This window comes from Sitophilus oryzae, unplaced genomic scaffold (genome assembly GCF_002938485.1).
Source record: "Sitophilus oryzae breed Bouriz unplaced genomic scaffold, Soryzae_2.0 scaffold_732_pilon_pilon, whole genome shotgun sequence".
Taxonomy (NCBI): Eukaryota; Metazoa; Arthropoda; class Insecta; order Coleoptera; family Curculionidae; genus Sitophilus; species Sitophilus oryzae.
The window spans coordinates 126,828-144,618 of record NW_022147343.1 but is presented as its reverse complement, the minus strand read 5'-3'; the positions used below and the strand labels follow the sequence as shown (position 1 = coordinate 144,618).

The following is a 17,791-nucleotide window of genomic DNA, read 5'->3' as shown; positions in this document are numbered from 1 at the left end:
TACTCCATGCTAACTTAATTCTTCAGTTGATTTCTGGTAGTAGAGATCCCGAACTGTGTATTAGTTGTCCCAAATATATGCACCTACTATTTCCAATTTTATATTATTTCTTAGAATTTTCAATATAAAACATAAAAATTGACAGCGATTTTCATTTAGAAGCCAACTCTAACGCCGTTTTTATTTCGATTGTATGGCATATAGAATAAACAATTTGGAAATCAATAAAACCAACCAAATAACACAAAAAGAAAAGCTCCAATAAGTAAAAATAATCACGACTATATATTTATTTATAGTATAATGTAATACAACATTTAACAATAATTTATTGGATTATTTGTGGTAGAAGACTGTATATTTCATAATAACAAATAAATAAATAATGACGAATTTAATACAACCTAAACTAACATTAAGCTTAACTTAGTAATTAAAAATAGAACAATATAAACCAAATATTTGAGCAACAATTCCAAATTATAACATGCCTTAAACAATTTAGTAAAAAAAGAATAAAGTAATACATATAATAATCACATTATTTTACAGTGAAGTTTGTTAAAATATCATTCTATAATATATAAAGGAATGAAAAATGTATAAATAATTGGAACTTTTTATAATTTTATCACAATTCAATACTTTCCGTTAGATATTTAAAAAATATCTTGAATAAATGTCACCATTATTGATTCGTTAATATTGACATAAAAACATCTATCAATGAATGAAAACAACATCTAAATAGTTAGATTCAAATAAAATTGAGCATAGTCCGAGTCGTCAATGAAAAAACATATTTTATTTGTTTTGAAGAAAACTTGGATATGTCTTAATGGTAACTGCTGGTTCTGTAATACTTATTCCAGTGGTTTCCAGTGAACTATAGCTCTTTGGTCGTCTGGAGCTAGCCCAAAAGGCTTTGTGTTATCACTGGCTACGAATTGGTTCACTTGGTAGTCCAGCATACATTGGTATTTGTAGACATCACTTCCAAGTTGCTGAAATAACATATGATTAGCATTTTGGAAAATAGTATAGCACTTCAGCGAGATAGAAAACATAGATGAACTTTAACAAATAAAATTAATTTGCTCTGAATTGATATATCGTTATATTAGAAGGAAATGAAAAACTAGTAACTAAGTGCCAAAATCATTATTTCGAGATAAACAACATTTTTTGTTTTATAACCAATGTATAAGAACGGACGGTATCTCTGTTGAAAATTTTTGATTTTGATTTCTCAATACAATTTAATAGCCGTGGCACTTAGACCTTTGTATATGTTGTTGGTTATGGAACTTAGGACATTTTACAAATAAAACATGACAAATCGATTTTTGGCACTTAGAACATTATTTACTTCAACTCTTCAACTATTCAAGAACACTTCTTTAGTGTTTTTCAACAAATAAGTCTATAACAGAAAAAGTAATACATTTACTAGGTATCTTTTTATTATCTTTCTCTATATTTTGTATGATATTTTTTTTATAAGTATATTTTTTGTGCTTTTGTTTGTTTTGTAATTGCTTTGTCGATGAAGCTATTTTGGCTTTTTGTACAATAAAGCGTTGTTTTATTTATTTACTAGCGTGTACCAGCGGCTTTGTTCGCGTCGAATTAATCATTTGTAATGGTGATGATAAAGCAAAGCAAGAATTTCCATTAACATACAAACTGGATAAAATTTTCTCACATTTATGTCAGCATGAAAAAAAACAATATGGCGATATTATTATATAACTTGGTAATATTTGAGGGGTACTTTCATCTCGTTGGAATTTGACTTTCAAAAAATCCGTTTGCCAAAAATAACCAAACCAAACCAAACACCCTGTAAGATTTTTTAAAAAATTTCAAAATATGTAAAAAAACCAAATGAATTATGCTTGTCCAAGCGTTTTCCCGAAAGACTAACCTTTTTTTAAATAACAAATATTGTAATATTTGAGGGGCGTTTTCACCCTCTTGCAATTTGAGATTCGAGAAACCCCTCCTTATCGAACCTCTACACCCCACAGTCAATCCGTTTACCAAAAATCAGCTTTAAACGTCAAGCAGTTTAAGCAGAATCCTGATTACTCAATAGTCATATTTAAGAGTTTTTCCGAAAAACTCATCGGTTTTTAAATAAAAAATATTCTAATATTTGAAGGGTGGTTTCACCCCCTTAGAATTCGAGTTTCGAAAAATCCCCTCTTATCGAACCTCTACACCCTAAAGTCAATCCGTTTTCCAAAAATCAGCTTTTTACGTCAAGTGCTTTAAGCAGGATCGTGATTAATCAATGACCAGATTTTTCGAAACACCCTGTATACATTTTTAAAAAATCTTAAAATATGTAAAAAAAACAAAATAAAATAAACGTGTTTAAGCGTTTTTTTGGAAACATGATCGTTTTTTAAATAAAAAATATTGTAATATTTGTGGGGTGATTTCACCCCCTTTGAACTGGAATTTCGAAAAATCCCTTCTTATCGAACCTCTACACCCTAGAATCAACCTGTATGCCAAAATTTAGCTTCTTATGTTGAATGGTTTGAGCAGGATCGTGATTAATCAGTGTGTCAGTCACTTAAGGATTTTATATATTAGTATAGATTATATGGGAAATGTCATCGATCGTCATTTCCAAACCAACTGGATGCCATTTTTTTTCGACCATACGGTATTTTGTATATTACATTTTTTGTTTATTGTCCAGTGTTCATTAGTTTGTTCACATGGTGTGTGTTAAAATGGATCTAAGTGTATTTAATGTTTTGAAGGATGTTCGTATGTTATATTGTTTTCCTATCCTTCTTATTTTTTCCGAAACGCCTCGTATGTTTGGAATTGTAAGTTGTATATTGTGTATTATTATTTATTATGATTTTGTGTATTCTGCCTATGGTTTAGGTTTGTATTTCGTTTAATGTTTTGTCAATAAGAGGTGGTGAATAATTGTTTTTTTATTAAAATATTTTTGATGTGGTTTATATCTTTGTTTAGTGAATTATTGTCAACACCTTTTTTACACTTATACAGTGGTTTGAGGTATGAAGTATATGAATATGAAATAAATGATTTACCTGAGTTAAGGGACTTGTGTTTGTGGTAAATATTCCCGCGAATCCCCTACTTCTGGCAAGCTTCAATTCCTCATTTTCCATAAACTGGAACACAGAAACGTTTTCCCTTGGACTCAATGAAGAATGGGTAGCCATCATGAAGGAGTGCAGCACTTTTCCTTTACCCAGAGGTAATTGTTTGTCTCTAAAAAAGGTAACCATAAATATTTCTTTATTTTAACATAAAAAAGAAGTTTTACCTTACTGGGCCTTCAATACTTTCTAGGAACTCAAATATCACGGTTAGTTTTGATTTGATTTCAACTTCCGGCTCATCGTGAGCGTCAAAATTGAGTGCAACTCCGCATATTTTGCCTTCCTCGTTTTTAGCTATGAAACTTAGGTTTTTCTGTAGCAGGGGTTCCCAGAGGGCATCCATTAGTTCTTTGTAGTCTGATATGGATATATCGGATATGATCCATTGTTCTAGGTCGGCTTTTTGGTAGAAACTGGTTGTTATCATACTGGAAAATGGATAATATTAAGTAAGACAGATTCAAAGATATACTTATATATATTCGATACTAATTAAACTTTTAGTTACGTAATCGAGGGCGCGATTTTTAAATTCATTGTTGCCAACTTCATCATCATCATTATCATCTTTATCGCAACTTTATTAGAATATTTTGAACGGGAAAGCGGTAGTAATGACACGTTATGTCCCTTAAGTGCTATTAAGAAGGTGAGTTTTGTTAATGTAAATAATAATTGTTTATATATTTATAATTAATTTATTTTTGTCCCCTAAAATATTTTGATTAAAAGAAAATATGTAAAAGTGGGAACGCTGTACCGGTCAAGCTTAATCACGTGACTGGCGTTTATTTGATACGAACTATATTTTGTATTTTATAACTATCTTTTATTGGAAACTTACTCCCTAACGATTTCTTTGTGCTCTGATTTTAACATCTCTGACGTATAGCTAGGTGCTTCTTTAACAATTTTAGTTCCTTCTGCCATTCTCTGCAATACCTCTCCAAAATCAAGAGCTGCTATAAAATCACCGATATCTGAAATACATAATACATACACCGTAAAAATTAAAAGCACATTATAGTTATTAATGATACAAGTTCGATACGAACATCATAAAAAGTTCTAAAAAGTTCGTATCGAACGTGTATCATTCAAAATTTAATCTACGACGCGACACGAGGGACGATCCAAAGAGATTTGATTTAATTTAAAATATCAATATCATAAAAACTAAAATTCAAAATTATCAGGTGCCCATATTAGTCGACACCGTGGTAACCGTGCTTGTTGATTGTTTCCATTTTGACTTTGACAACTCAATTATCGATGTTCAATTTTGTGTTAAACGTTCAGTTTTAGCAAAAAGCAAAAAATAATATTAATATGGGTGATTCTGACTCTGAAAGTGTCCCTTCGGATATTGAAGGCATTGCGCAAAACGTTGTCGATTCCCTACTTCCCGAAAAATCAAGACAAACGTACGAGCAAGCCTATGTAAAACTTGAAGATTGGTGTAAAGAGAAAGGAACGAAAATAATAAATAGTAGTAACGAAAAGGTTCTCCTGGCATATTTTGAACATCTTTCAAAACATAGGAAGGCTTCATCACTTTGGGTATATTATTCCATGCTACGTTCAGTTATATCAGTGAAGAAAAATACAGATATTAGTAAGTACGTCCATTTAATTGCATTTCTAAAGAGAAAATGGGAAGGATTTCGGTCAAAAAAATCGAGAATTTTAAGAAAAGAAGACATAACTCGTTTTTTGTTGGAAGCTGATGATAAAACTTATTTCCTGACAAAAGTTTCATTGATAGTGGGACTTGCGGGAGCCTGCCGGCGTATCCAGTTGACAAATCTGCAGCTGCAAAATGTTAAAGATGAAGGACAATGCATTCATGTCATTATTCCATTTGCGAAAACAAAGATATCACGAGATTTTTTTATAACGAAAGGGAATGTTGAAGGAATAAATATGGTGGAAATGGTTCAAAGATATATATAGCTATGCGGCCAAGCAACACAGAGCATACTCGATTTTTTGTGGGGTACAGAAATGGAAAATGTATTAAGCAACCCGTTGGCATTAATACTTTAGGGAAAATGCCGTATAAAATAGCATTGTTCCTAAGTCTTCCAAATCCACAACAATACACTGGACATTGTTTCCGTAGATCGTCTGCGTCGTTGCTTGCAGATTCAGGAGTGGATTAATTAACTGTTAAAAGACATGGTGGTTGGCGCTCTAACACAGTGGCAGAGAGCTATATAGAAAATTCCAAAGAGAATAAGAAAAAAGTGTCATGTAATATTTTGGGTAACATTTCTGGCAATGATGGGTCTTCAACAAGTTCAAGCACTCAGGAAATAAATTTACTTTCTAAAAATTCAACTCACCTATCATTATCTGGAATTAATTTAACCAATTGTACTGATATTATAATGAATGTTTAAAATAAATAAACGTATTTAGGTACCTTTTTTTGCTTGTTTCTTATTTTAAAATTTGCGTGTTATGAATTCTGCACTAGTGCTATTATGAAAGTCATAATGACATCCAAATGACAATGTTAAATATGTCATAATGACACCATGATAATGACATTGTCGTAGATTAATGATTAAAATGATATAACTTATGGAATATAAATTAATGATATCTTCACTGTTCTGAAGTTACTTATATTTACTTACTTATATGATATCCTTTTTGCGTCAATCTGGAGATTGTAAAAATGGAGTTTAAAGAGTTGCCACCAATTTCGTAGAAGTTAGCGTCGATTGAGACAGCAGACCTGGCACTTCTGCCCAGGACAGAAGCCACAGTTTCGAACAGATCTTTGGCAGCTTTCATTTGATGGGCAGGCACTCCATCGTAGCATATATCGACTTGAGGTGCAGAATCGTCTAAAAAAATACGCCAATTTCACTAAAGTCAAAATAAGCATATAATTGATGCTTAATTTTTCCTATAACGCGGCCTTGGGGGTTTTTGAATGTATTTTTTGTCATATTAGAAACTAATAAACATTTTAGTAGAGCAAAATCGTTTCTAGAAAAAGTAGCCTTAATAGAAGTACTATTTCAGTCACCACTTACCATTATTATTAGTATTTTCGTACATCTTCAAAAGACTCTGCCTGTCAATTTTCCCATTGACCAGCAACGGAATACTCTCCACCAGAATAACTTGCGGAATCATGTAAGACGTCAATTTATCTCTGAGCATTATCTCAATTTGGTGCTCGCTGAGTAACGACTGCGTAGTGACAAAAGCGAGAAGAGCTTGATTTACTTCTCCAGGCTTGTAGCACAAGACCACTGCTTTGTCAACCTGTTAAAATATAAATATTTTAGATACCATTTTCAAATTCTTTCAATTTTTGGTAACTTACGCCATCAATAGAGGCTACGGCTTTTTCTACTTCGCTCAGGTCAACTCTGTGGCCTCTAATTTTGACTTGGGAATCTGTTCTACCCTCGTAGAGTAAGGTTCCTTTTTCAATTTTGGCAAAATCTCCTGTTCGGAAGAGTTTGGAAAAGGTAGGGTCGATTGCCAGAGGATTATCAACAAATTTCTCTGGATCTCTTCCTAAAATTGTATATATTTATTGTAATATAATATACATAAATGCAGTTGTTCTTTATAACATTGTCCAAAGAATCAATGCCAGAAAAACAAGACGTTTTATTATCAACATACATTTTTATATTTATACAGGGTGTCCCAGAAATAAGTGCAAGTAATTTAAGGGGTGGTAGATTTCGATAAAAGAAACATATTTTCTCGTCCAAAATAACGGAGTTATTTTACTTTGAAAATTTCCAAAAAAAAATATTTTTTGCTAAAATTTTGAGAACCACTGGATATTTTCTGGATTTTCTTTCTTGTAAATTTAATCTAATACCTATGTTGCCATATTATCAAGAAGTTATGTTTTTTGGCTAAAAACTAAAAAAAATTCGAAAATATTTTTCAAAAAATTTCGAATTTTCAAAAATGTATTTTCGCGAAAAAAACTTCATAGGTGTGTTTCTGGGGTTAAACTATACTACGAGTAAAATACTTGCACTTATGTCTGGGACACCCTGTATGTTAGATAGTAAATGTATTTTCTATTAGAGAATTAAAACGAGATGATTCTTCTTTTTGTTTTTGATATATATTTATGTATAATATATGAATTTAGAATAAAAAATCGTACCTATTTCATAAATATAAGTCACCAATTTTTCAGCCATTTACATTATAAGATGAGAAAGAAAAATAACAATAAAGAGCAAAAAATAGTTTAACTATGTCTATTAAAATATAAACTAGGAAAGAAAAATATAAAAATATAAAAAAGGATATAAAGAAAATTTAGCATCTCATAAAATTTATCAAAAACGTTAAACTTTATGAAGTCTATACTGGATTTAAACACATCTTATGGTTTAACATATGCCTTATGATTTTTAATGAAAAAAGTCTATTGTTATTTACCGTTGACGTATCCTGCAGCCAAATTCAGTCCAGAAACGAACAATTCACCCACCTCTCCTGCTTTGACAGGTCTGAAATCCTTATCCAACAGATATAGCATTGTGTTATCTATCGGTAAACCTGCAAAAAAAAACATAAAACCAAATTAACAAACAGATTTTAAAAAGAATTTTAAAAATATTTCAAATTTTATTATGCTTATTAATATTTTTTAAAGAGTATAATTTAAATTATGCGACTAAGAGTACTAGTTCTTTAATCTTAAACATATATGGAGAGTACATAATAAAAAGGGTCTTACAGAGCTGGCGAGGCGGACTAACGATGGGACAGGTCGACACCTTAATGTTTGCCCGTTCAATGGAAGAACCATGCAAAGAACTGGTTTAAATAATGAGAGGACTCAGTAAGATTAGTGTAGAATGTGGCCTTATGTTGAGCAAAAAAAAACGTAAGTTATAATAATAGATCGACATCCTACTAACATCATGGAGATTGATGATTTTGAAATGCTTAAAAAGTCAATTACCTCGGATCACTCATGACAAACAAGACATTCTGTGACGAAGAAATCAAACTTAAGACTAAAATTAAAGACTAGCAATAGCTCGTAACTCATCAATGACCCTGGCTCGAATATGAAAAGGTTCTGCAATATGCTAGCGCAACAGAAAAAAAGAAAAATAGATTCTGTCAAAATGCGGGTCTACAGAAAAATGTTGCAAATTTCATAACCAGACCAACCAACGTCTCAATTCTAAAGCATAGGAAGTCACCATAAAACTTTCAACCAAAATAAACCAGTTATGCCTTACGTACTTTGGGCATATTTCAAGAAGAACAGATGGACTGGAAAAACTCATTATCGAAGAAAACATTAATGGCAAACGACCAAGAAGAAGGTCTCTGACAATGGTCACGGTTTGCAAAAACCTTCTCTAGCCCCTCAAGATAGAGAAGGATGGAGAACAACGATCCGCGCAATTGAAACATGATGTCACCATACTCTTTTGAGACTTAAGGGACTAGAGGAAGTGTTTTCAATAATAATATACTGGTGGTCGCATTGAAAATAAGAGACTATAACTTGTATAAAACCTATAAGTGACCATTGTTCTAAATTGTCTCACTCTGTATCGTGTGAAGTTATTGAATCTTGTTAATAAAAAATAATTGTTAATGAATTTTCAAACAAAGAATCTAAAGTTCAGTGAAACCACCCAAGCAAAACCATATTGGCACTGCATATTGAGGGCAAGGTAAACTAAATAAATATATTAGTTAAGTAACCGTAGAAAATTAAAATATATATTAAGAGCGTTATAGCTCTTTATGCTTAATAGAAACCACGATCGTTATCAGACGATTATTTTTAATTGGTTTTAGATTAAAATTATCGATGGCCTTTAATTAAATCGAATAATTTTTAATGGTATTAGAGAGAACAAGAGTAAGAATATCTAGAAATTCTTAAAAAAATCTAGAGCTGAAAATACTTTTTCAATGAAAACGCTACAATGCTACCTTTTCAATGAAAAGGTCAACAAAAAGCTAAAATTATAAGCAGTATGCACTATGCAAAAACCTCATTTAATAAACTTTAATAAAATTGTTCAAGTGCATTGTAACATTATTCAAAAAAAGTTCATTCTTACCGATAGGAACTTTTTCCGCGTGCCTCAATTGATGAGCTGCGTTGATCACGTGATACGTGACGTCACCCATTATTTCCGTACTTCCGTAGAAGTTGCAAAGCTGATGGTGGTTCTCCTCGAAGTGCTGGAAGAATTCTTCTGCCAGAGATACGGCAAGTGTTTCTCCAGAACAGACCCATGTTTTCAACGATCTCAGGGCTTTCCTGTTTTTCTAAAGCAAAAAATGTCAATTATTCGTTTGATAGTTATATATTATACTAAATAACATTTTTTATGAACAAAATTAGTTCTATTTTCTGTTCCTAACTTCATCTTCACCTTCATTTCATTCTAACTACACTCAAATTTGCCTCAGTAAAGATGGATAATGTCATTCAAAGAAGCGAAAATATATATTTTTGTTGGAATGTATTTTTTTCCTAAAAATTTTGAGTAGATTTGTGTTTTTTACATAAAATTTTTTTCAAGCCAGTCTTAGATATAGAATTTAACATGAAACAAATCGTAGATTCGTTTATTCCGACTTAGTGCTTTATAATTAATTACCTGCAAGTTCAAATACAGCAGCAAACTTCTTAGCAAGGAAGGCACCAGCACAAGACGTTCGATCTGAAAAATTGAAAAAGTTTTTCGTCTTTAAAACTGACTTGTAAGCTAATAGAAAATTATAATGCTGGAAAAATCTCTCTTAAAAAGAACATTTTAAATTTCCATTTATTACAATATCTAAGATAACTTTTTTTTTCAGAATATCGAGTAAGTTATTAGTTCCAATTTATTCCAGTGGCGTATCCTTAAAATATATCTCTGGTAATTTCTTTTGTTAATTAAAATATGGGTAAAGTCATGAAATCGGTCCAATATATTTGATTATTATTATTATTCAGGAATATATTAATATATACTTTTTTAAAGCTGAATTCAACACTATATTTTTTAGTGTATTTCTTTAATTTCATTGTCCACGCATACATACATACATACATACATACTGCCATTACTCGCTGACGAGTATTCGACACGCATCAGATGATGGTCACGTTTTCTTTCATGAGCTTTTCTGTGACTGAAAAGCCCTATACGTGATGTTATCTGCTTACCGCACTCCGGACATTCAAAAATCTCATTGCTTTGTTGCCTCTTTACTTTTTGGTTGTCGCTGTTAACTGAGTTTACAACTCTTCTCCATTGAGTTCTATTGTGAGCTGCTTTTTCCCACTCATTCTGCATGTTAATCCCCTTTAAGTTTTGGTGGAAAATGTCCTTGTACCTTTTTAGTTGTCCACTCGGCCTCCTCTCACCGTCTAGAAGCTCACCGTAAGGCAGAGATTTTGGTATGCGGCTTTCTTGCATTCTGCATACATGACAAGCCCATCTTAAGCGGGATTTTGTAACCATGACTTCAATACTCTCGCAGTTAGCTTTTTCATGACCGATACGTTTGAGACGTGATGGAACCACCAGATTGTTGAACCACCAAGACTTGTCTAAGGTGTCTCTGTTGCAACTTGTTCTTTAATTTCATTGTCCACACATAATAAACTCTTATGACACAAATAAAATATTGTGTCTTAACAATTAATTATATCTACTAACTGACACAAATAAAGCCTTGTGTCAGTTAAGTCAAGTAAATTTGCTTTACGTGTCTATACAGTTAAAATTTAAACCATAAATACAATTTTATAATAAAAATCACTATACTAAGTAGGTACTTTTAACATTATGTGTGCTTAACAGCCAAATGGTATAATTTCCATAATAAATAACTACTAAACATAACTACTTTTTTGAAATACCTGGTGATAAAAAGGCAAAAAAAGTTACCTTACAAGTGAAGATCGATGTCTTTAATCATAAACTTACTACATATCAAGTTAAATTGACGCCGTTTTTTTTTAAGAATTAGTCATGTGGATTTAATGATATCTACTGATAAATATAAAAAATACAAAGAATAAAAATAATAATAGAATAGCTGAACACAAAATATATATGTGCTTCGAGTTAGGAATACTGTATGATACACCACTGGCATTACCTCTGAAAAAAGGCTTCAAGAGCAATATCCGCTTGGTGTCTGTGTCAGCAAAATGAATACGTTAAAAGGGTTGTTGAATGTGTCACTCGGAAAATTGATGACACGAAAGGATTGACAGATTTCCTTTTTTAATACCAAGCGTTTTTTTTTTCTTCTAAAAAATGCTTTTATGTTCGAAAAAAACATACATAGTCATCAAATAAATTTGTCTTTTATCAAATTTTTGTCACAATAAGATTAAATTTTAATTCAATAATATTTTGTTACTGAAATATATGGTAAGAAAACTATATACAAGGTTGTTTTATAATATATAGTAATTTTAACACCCTGTAAAAGTAGCTTTACGTATGCTGATTAGAATATATGTTAGAAATACTGTCCTTTTGTTAACGTTTTTTTCTAATTCGTAATAGTTTCGAAATAATAATAATATGAATTTATTTTCATTATTTTTGTCTAACTTACAAAACACCCTGTATAATACAAATTAAATAAAATAATTTAAGCATTTCAAAAATACAAGGTAACAAATAAATAAACAATTTTTTGTTGATGTAATTTTACCTCAGAAATGTAACTTTACATCTCATCTACCTACCTGAAATAAATATATACACCCAAAAAAACATCTGAGAGATTTTTTTATCTCATCTTGAAGTTACTAATTGACTTGAATGCTGTAATGCGTTAATTAAGCAACATGCTATTAAAACATCAACGACCATAACATTGATCATTAATGGTTTTTTATCCTTGCAGCCTTAAATTAATTTTGACATTGAAAATATTTTAACTTTCATTTATTATCTTATTTTAATCTGAGCTTTATAATGAGATTATCTACATTATTACAAAAATATTAATTACTGGATAATTATGATGATATTAATTTTTTTAACACCATATATTTTTTTTGTATAAAAATAATGTTAATTTGTAAAAGATATTTATTTACTTAATTTGGAACCAAAATAATGACAATCCAAAATTGTTCTGTCACTTATTCATAAGATATAGGGTGATCCAAACTAATTTTTACACTGTAAGACAGTGTCTACAGTGCGGTTCTTTTTCCAACTGGTTATTTAAAATAGTTCAAAAATAGTCAAACACTATTTTTATCAAAAAAATAATAATAATAATTTGAATGCGAAAAATTTTACATTGTATGGAACATCTAGACCTTTAAATGTTCGAATTAAAGAACATAAAGATTATTTAAGAAAGGGAGATTTTCACAAATCTAAGCATTGTCAGCATTCATGGGACACAGGACACAGAATAAATTTTAATAACGCCAAAATTATAATGAAAGAAGCGATAGCCTCTAAAAGAAAAATAAAAGAGGCTTTTTTAATACAATCTAATAAAAATAAATAAATGTATTGCCCATGCATCTGTAGATGTTAGTAATGTATGGCAATCGCTTCTTTGATTTTAAAGAACATAACATAAATAAACATAACATATGTAAAAATTAAAAATAATCATACAGAAACTTTTGTGCTTTTTGGTTTTACCTTATTGAGTAATTGTTATCAGGTAGTAATTGTTAATTTTGAAGTTTAACTTGATATAATGTCATTTTAACAGAACGTCAACAGTTTTTGTAGACGGATCTGTTTTAAAAACTAAAGTGTTCTTGAATAGTTGAATTTAAATATTTTAAATAGTTTTTTCCTTTATTTTTTGTATTTTTTTGCTTCCGACGATGGAAAGAGATAAACTTTCCGAAACGTTAAGCATTTTTTTGTTCGTTAGGCAAATTTGTATATCTGTACACCTAACTTCTGACAAGCTTGTACCATAGTGATGCAATTGACCAAGAGATCCAGATGGGATTGTTTGGTCGCCAGTTGTGTACCAAACCGAGCGCGGTAAAGACGGAAGTTAGTTGTTTCCATCTTAATAATAAATTAGCAAACCAAGAACTTAAAATAAGGTTTGAAGGTAACTGGCTGTCCCACAACAACACCCCAAAATATTTAGGCATTACACTAGATAGGACCTTGTCCTTTAAGAAGCACCTCACACAAACTGCAGCTAAGCTCAACACTCGGAATAATATCCTTCATAAATTATGCGGCACCACGTGGGTGTCATCCCCGAGTACCTTGCGCTCCTCTGCGCTGGGTTTGGTTTACTCTACTGCTGAGTACTGTGCCCCGGTGTGGCTCAATAGTTCTCACACAGGAAAGGTGGACGTCCAATTGAACAACACAATGCGTATCATATCAGGAACAATAAAATCACCTCCCACCCAATGGCTTCCTATTGTAAGTAATATTCCTCCACCACATATACGCAGGCAGTATGCACTTTTTAGAGAATACACTAAAATTACTAACATGCCGCAACTGCCGATACATTTAGATGTCCATGACCTGGATAGGAACAGACTTCGTTCAAGACGTCCAACATTAACAACCGCAAGCAGCTTACTCCGGGACGGTTTTAAATTAACGGAGTCATGGATTAGGGAATGGGAATCAGAGTTACCAGACCACGCCGGGAACATGCCGGCTATAACTCAGAACCCACCGGGCTTTGACATGCCACGTAAAACATGGTCTGCGTTAAACCGGATAAGGACAAATCATGGGAGGTATGCCAATTCTATGTTTAAATGGGGAAAGTCAGCTTCCCCAGAATGCGACTGCAACACCGGCAGACAAACTATCCGGCACGTAGTAGAAGCATGCCCGTTAAGATCCTATTCCGGTCCCTTTGATGATTTCCTGGAAGCTACAGACAGTGCAGTCGAATACATCCGTAATTTAAATGTTTGTTTGTAATACTTGTTATATGTATATTCGTTTGTACATTTTGGACTCTTGTCAGACTATTATTATTGTTTGCACACATACTTGTTTCCTGCTCTTTACTTCTACAGTGATTGTAATTCCATGTTTTGTTGTGATGTTTAGCCATACGATAGATAGACTTCTGACAAGTAGTTTCCGTTTGGATTAACGCAGAAGTGTTTACAAAAAATAACTATTTTATTTTGTAGATTTTCTTGCAGTGGTGAAATATTATAGGATTTTTTGGAGACTATTTTTATCATTATACGTTAAAATACACAATATAGCTACGCAATTTTGGTCCGATTTCTTTGAGGTTGGTACTATAGTAATAGTATAGTAGTAATTTGATAGTAATGGTATATTTTTCTTTGTATTACCTGGTACTCATCGATCAGGTTAGCTAACTTTTCCGGATCCTTTGTCAGAACTTTTGGTACCACCAGAATAGTCAATCCGTTGATCAGAGGACCCCAAATCTCACTGACACTGTCAACAAAAGTCAGTGCCGTTTTAAAAACGCACACTTTCTCAGTTTGACTATAAGGAAACCTTTTGATTTGCCACTGTAACCTGTTTAGGATGACCTTGTGAGGCAATCTGACTCCTGAAATGACAGTTTTATATGGTTAACAATACTTTTCTTACTTATTTTATGATTTGAAATGTATTAAACAAAGTTAATAAACAATTTATTGTACCTTTGGGTACTCCAGTGCTGCCTGAAGTATATAAAACGATGGCAAGATCGTCTTTAGTATGATAAACTATTTCATCTTCTCTTAGAGTTTCGTTTGGTTGGTCCAGGCTTCTTTGCATGAGGTCATTGAAAGATATTTTGAACGTATCCATATAAGAAGTTGAATCTGTAACAAATAATTAAATGAAAGAACACCCAGTATAAATTGCAATTGTACAGGAAAAATAAACAATAACATTCACAGATTTCTAGCTTTTACTGGAACATACATACATATACATATAAAAATGCGATACTTTACCATAATTTGACTTCATTTGTATCTCTACAGTTTCCGATGTCCCATTTTTCATGCTCAAATTTGAGACACCTGGTATATTACAAAGAGTAAAATTTATGTCTTAAGGAAAAGCTCATAACTTATTACTACCCTTTTTTTAATTTGTAATAACTGTTTTTATTAACATAACTAATAAGTGCTATATATATATCAAACGACTTTAACATGTTGGTTATAATATATATTTCGAAAAAATCTAAAACACAAGGAAATATAAATGTATACCTATTTCTCGCTGCTTATAGATTTAAGGACAAAATAATTAAATTTATTTCGTATGCAAAAAATAGTGTAGTAATAGCCATGTAAGAACCATTTTATTATACCGCTGGTACTATAAGCAGTGATTTTTTTCCTAAAAGAAATACCAAGGTGAAAAAGTTTTAAGAGTTATGTCTATTAAAACGTGAAGATTGATTGCTTTTCCTTGCCCGGAACATACAGGGTGGCTCAAACTCGTCATTTTTAAATAATAAGAATTGATTTGGGTCCAATTTTCGTTTGGGTATATTTTATGTATTGAATTAGATCAAAAATAACAAAAAAATAACTTGATGCTCTCGGATATCTGTCAAATGTGACATTTAAAGTAATAAATGGTCGAAAACTGGGTTTGTAGAATGAGTCTGACTGAGTGAGAGGGGGTGTTAATTCTGCGACCTTAAAATCTATTGTACCCCCTTCCCTGAGTTATAACTTATTATCAGTCTATAACCCATCATACATTTTCTTATTGTAGGGGAGACAGGGTATTTCACATCCTCCTCTAACAACAGATGTTCTTCCTCCGAGGGTATACACCCTTCCACCGTTGGAATGCAGCCTCCGTGCCCTTCACAGTCGAGGAGCTTACTCTTTGGCTGAGGTGTCCTCTGAGGATCTGTCTCCATTTTCTCCACCTCTTTAACTTGGTCTCTCTCTCTAGATCTGACACCGGTAAGCGACCTGTAGTCTATAATAGAGAATATATTCCTCTTTCTTTATTGCCTTCTTGGATTTGAGGTCAATTATTGCTGTGAGTACCCTGACCTCCTCGAGAGTTGATGACTCGCCAACTCGATGTCTCAAGAGCTACATTTGAGCCTAGATAGGAGGCTCGGCATATCATCGTTGCGAGGTGATGACTTATTATTCGGATTTCTGAGCCTAGTCTCTCCACTTTTGACTAACAATGATTTCTGGATTTTTCTATATCGGATCGTTCCTTTCTTTGTCGATTCCCTTTATAAATCAGTTTAAGTGAAAATTTTCAGTTCGTTCAGAACGAAAGAATACTACTAATAGTACTATACTAATTACTAATATTCGTATTCGTCCATAAGAGGTTATGTTTTATGTTCATTTGTAATTCAGTTACCACAGATATAATATAAAATACTACTTTTTATCTCAATTATATCGAAAAAGATAATTCGAATTAGTTTTAATTTACTATCGAATTAGTCGTATTATTTAATTCGAATTTTCCCAACACTGTGTTAATTGTTGTTGTCATAGTTACCGATCGGTCCTATGGCAGATATCCCAAATTTGTACCGACGAAAATCGGTATCTCTACCGTGCCCTTGTCAACCTCACGGTAGAAATACCGAGAGTCGTCGGTACAAAGTTGCGATATCTGTCATAGGGCCGATCGGTAACTATGACAACAACAATCAACACATGTTTACTATATACAAATACGTACCAATAGCTGTCGGTAACTTACCGATACCGACGATTATACAGAATAGCGCCCCTGGCTGGTTAAAAAATGCCCAAATCGTATTTTGAATCACATCTCAATTTTTTCAAATGGAACGAGGGTGGCTCATTAGCATATTTGGAAAAGGCATTTTTTACGAATAATTTGATACCACACACTTGGTATTTCGAGTCAAGTTATCGTTATGAACTCCATGTTATAATTCCAAATAAACCATATGCTAAAATGTCAAAGTTGACATATGGTATGTCATTCTATTCAGAGTATCATTTTCTATCGAATAAAGCAACAAAAAACCGAGGGTACCATTTAAAAATCAAAAGTTGTAGTCATTTCCGGCGAAACAGAAAGTGACAGAAAACAATTGAATACGTCAATCAATCCTAATTTATGTCATATATTAATATACCAAATCTCAATTTTTTATCTGAAAAAGTAAAAAAGTTATAGGGGTGAGCCACTTTTGAGACGCACCCGGTATTACACAAAGTAAAATTTATGTCTTAAGGAAAAGCTCATAACTTATTACTACCCTTTTTTAATTTGTAATAACTGTTTCTATTAACATAACTAATAAGTGCTATATATCTCAAACGACTTTAACTTGTTGGTTATAATATATATTTCGAAAAAATCTAAAATACAAGGAAATATAAATTTAATAAAAAAATTGTCTTTAATGCTATGTATACGTATTTCTCGCTGCCTATATATTTAAGGACAAAATAATTAAATTTATTTCGTATGCAAAAAATAGTGTAGTAATAGCCATGTAAGAACCATTTTATTATACCGCTGGTACTATAAGCAGTGATTTTTTTCCTAAAAGAAATACCAAGGTGAAAAAGTTTTAAGAGTTATGTCTATTAAAACGCGAAGATTGATTGCTTTTCCTTGCCCGGAACATACAGGGTGGCGCAAACTCGTCATTTTTAAATAATAAGAATTGATTTG

General features: G+C 32.0%; 1 protein-coding gene across 1 annotated transcript in view; it reads right to left on the bottom strand.

The window, feature by feature from the left end:
• Positions 1-266: 266 nt before the first annotated feature.
• Positions 267-17,791, bottom strand: part of LOC115888328 (mycosubtilin synthase subunit C) — a 38,607-nt gene continuing 21,082 nt past the window's right edge. Inside the window, exons 5-16 of the mRNA XM_030908023.1 lie at positions 14,794-14,958; positions 14,473-14,699; positions 9,791-9,853; positions 9,245-9,455; positions 7,590-7,709; positions 6,499-6,695; positions 6,203-6,437; positions 5,798-6,010; positions 4,000-4,135; positions 3,320-3,583; positions 3,081-3,264; positions 267-1,004 (exon numbers count right to left, since the gene is read on the bottom strand). Coding sequence (XP_030763883.1) covers positions 864-1,004; positions 3,081-3,264; positions 3,320-3,583; positions 4,000-4,135; positions 5,798-6,010; positions 6,203-6,437; positions 6,499-6,695; positions 7,590-7,709; positions 9,245-9,455; positions 9,791-9,853; positions 14,473-14,699; positions 14,794-14,958 — 2,156 coding nt within the window. The 3' untranslated portion in view covers positions 267-863. The remainder of the gene's footprint in view (positions 1,005-3,080; positions 3,265-3,319; positions 3,584-3,999; positions 4,136-5,797; positions 6,011-6,202; positions 6,438-6,498; positions 6,696-7,589; positions 7,710-9,244; positions 9,456-9,790; positions 9,854-14,472; positions 14,700-14,793; positions 14,959-17,791) is intronic.